The sequence below is a fragment of the Capricornis sumatraensis genome, chromosome 5 (genome assembly GCF_032405125.1).
Source record: "Capricornis sumatraensis isolate serow.1 chromosome 5, serow.2, whole genome shotgun sequence".
Lineage (NCBI taxonomy): Eukaryota > Metazoa > Chordata > Mammalia > Artiodactyla > Bovidae > Capricornis > Capricornis sumatraensis.
The window spans coordinates 58712501-58715000 of record NC_091073.1 but is presented as its reverse complement, the minus strand read 5'-3'; the positions used below and the strand labels follow the sequence as shown (position 1 = coordinate 58715000).

Sequence of the window (2500 nt, the reverse complement as noted above, 5' to 3'; positions counted from 1 at the left end):
ATACAACTACTGTTGCAGAACACTGATAGAAAATAGACTCATTGTTCATTAAAATTAGGGGAGGAGAACCTGAAAAACAATTTTTAAATGTCCTGTGAGTTAGGAATAAGTGACACTTTGTGTCATAAACTAATCTGTGGTTTACTATAACTTTACACGCCTCATTTCAGAAATCATGAGTGAATTTTAGTTCTCATTATAGTTTATATTTTTTCTAATATTTTATTATGAAAAGCATTTTTTAATGTTTATTTTATATTGAAGTATAGGTGATTTACAATGTTGTGTTAGTTTCAGGTATACAGCAAAGTGATTCATTTATACATAAATCCTTTCTTTTTCAGATTCTTTTGCCATGTAGGTTATTACAGAGTATTGAATAGAGTTCCTGTGCTATACAATGAGTCATTGTTGATTATCTCTTTTATATATAATAGTGTGTATCATTGCAGTTAGTTTGTTAACCAAACTCGAACAGAGCTGGTCTAAGAACAGACAGGTGGAGTGCAAGTGCCTCTTCTGCGCTGTGACTACACACCTCAAACCTGACCTGTTACATCCCACTGTTTTAGTACACCATCTCTCTTCAACCAATCATGACAGTTGTACTAAGACACATGGAAGTTTTGTTGTCATGATCAGTGAGGGGTATTAAAATGAACTGGTTTAATTTGTCAAAGGATGGGGCAAAGTCACACAAAGATTTCTACTTGCCTAGATCTATTAGCAAATAAACCTACATATTTATATTTATTATATATTTATTAGTTCTTGCTCACAAATACCATTTAAAATCTCTTTTATGTGTGTTATATATTTGTCCATCTATGTATTTGTTGACTCTGTTAATTTTAAGAAATGGAGGTAAATAATTTGAATGGGCATAAAAGTTTTTTTGTTGAATTTTAGTAAAATGAAGGGTGCATTAAACTTTTTAGACCAGTATACCTTCCTAAATGATACTTGAACCAAGATGGATAAATATTTAAATTCTTACTTAATTTTGTCAATAATTTTTTAATGTTTTATTTAGATGCATTGGTGAGAACATTTTTAAAATTGCTGTCTTAGTTTGCCAATTGGTGAAATATACACAACAAAGGATATTAAATTGATTGAAGATTATTTTTTTATTTTAAGAGGCAGGAAATAAATGGTATATTATAAAGTATATATTATTGAATATGTTCTTATTCATTGGAGATACTTCTCTACTAAATTACTTTTGATGTATCAACATATGACTCATTAAAGAGACCTTTCTAAGCATTATGAAATAATAATAGACTAGCATGTAATCAAGGTCAGAGTAAGATAATGTCTTCTCTCTCCCTACTTTTTTTGTAAGATTAGGATAGATGTATCCTAAATAGGACAGTAGACATGAAATGTCAATCTTGATGCTTCTGATTCTCAGAATTTTCAATGCACCTTAATTATTAGTAATAGCAAGTGATCATTCTTTATAAGTTTTACGTTACCATGGGATGATAATTTGCTGTCTTTCATTCACACCGCATCTTGATAACATAAGGCACTGCTCACTAAATAACATCATAGGAGTCAAAATTATCTAAGAAAAATGGAATAGAGAATTGTCTTTGTTCTCTTTAGATTTACTTTTGGTTCGTGTATTTACAAGGTGCCCTTTAAAAAAAAAGATATGACTATATGAAATATATTTAGTGATTTCTACTATTATTCTGAAAATAATTTGGGGAAAAATTTTTTGTAATAACTGATAAGCTTAGAGACAATTACATTTTCTACTCTTTGAAGGGTATCTTTACATTGCATAAGTAATTTTCACTAAGCACATCAGCATACTTCACTTTTTTTAATATCATTTCAAGGTGTTATTTTTTCCCAGTATGGAGGAAATGTGGTGTCAGTGGTTTTAAGTGGAACATATGCTACTGAAATAGCCCTGGCTTAACATTCTACTTTGTGTTGTGTGTTTGTTTAGGCACCTTAACAACGAACACGCGTTGGATGACCGAAGCACTGCACAGTGTCGAGTGCAAATGCAGGTGGTGCAGCAGTTAGAGATACAGGTTTGTCAAGGGCTCGAGTGGTGGACTCCTTTCTCTGACTTCCGGTCTTTAAATCAAGTACCGGGCAGATCCTGTGTCTTTTAACACAATAATGCATAGAAATAGGTGGAATTTTAGATCGTTTATAGTGATAGAAATGATTGATATCTCAGGATGGATTGCTGTAGCTTAAGGTACTCACTTACCACTTAGACTTATTATCATCTTTAGACTATATGATATACATTTGGCTATCTCAAAGGAGTCAAATCTAAGTTTTCCCTAAGAAAGTTTAGACCAAACCACCCAATTGGATATGATTTTATCACAGAAACAGTTTTTACATGAGCTAATCTTGATTTTTTTTCATGAGATTTTATAGCAAAAAAGCCTTTATCGTATCATGCCTACAATTTAATACTCTAAAAAAAATCTTTCTCTTTTCTACCTCTAGTGTATTTTTAATT

At 31.2% G+C, this 2500-nt stretch overlaps 1 protein-coding gene across 12 annotated transcripts in view; it reads left to right on the top strand.

Moving 5' to 3' along the window:
- FOXP2 (forkhead box P2) overlaps positions 1-2500 on the top strand; it is a 313730-nt gene that overhangs the window by 265752 nt on the left and 45478 nt on the right. For all 12 annotated transcript variants that reach the window (XM_068972856.1, XM_068972854.1, XM_068972855.1 and 9 more), the window contains one exon: positions 1967-2054. In XM_068972856.1, coding sequence (XP_068828957.1) covers positions 1967-2054 — 88 coding nt within the window. The remainder of the gene's footprint in view (positions 1-1966; positions 2055-2500) is intronic.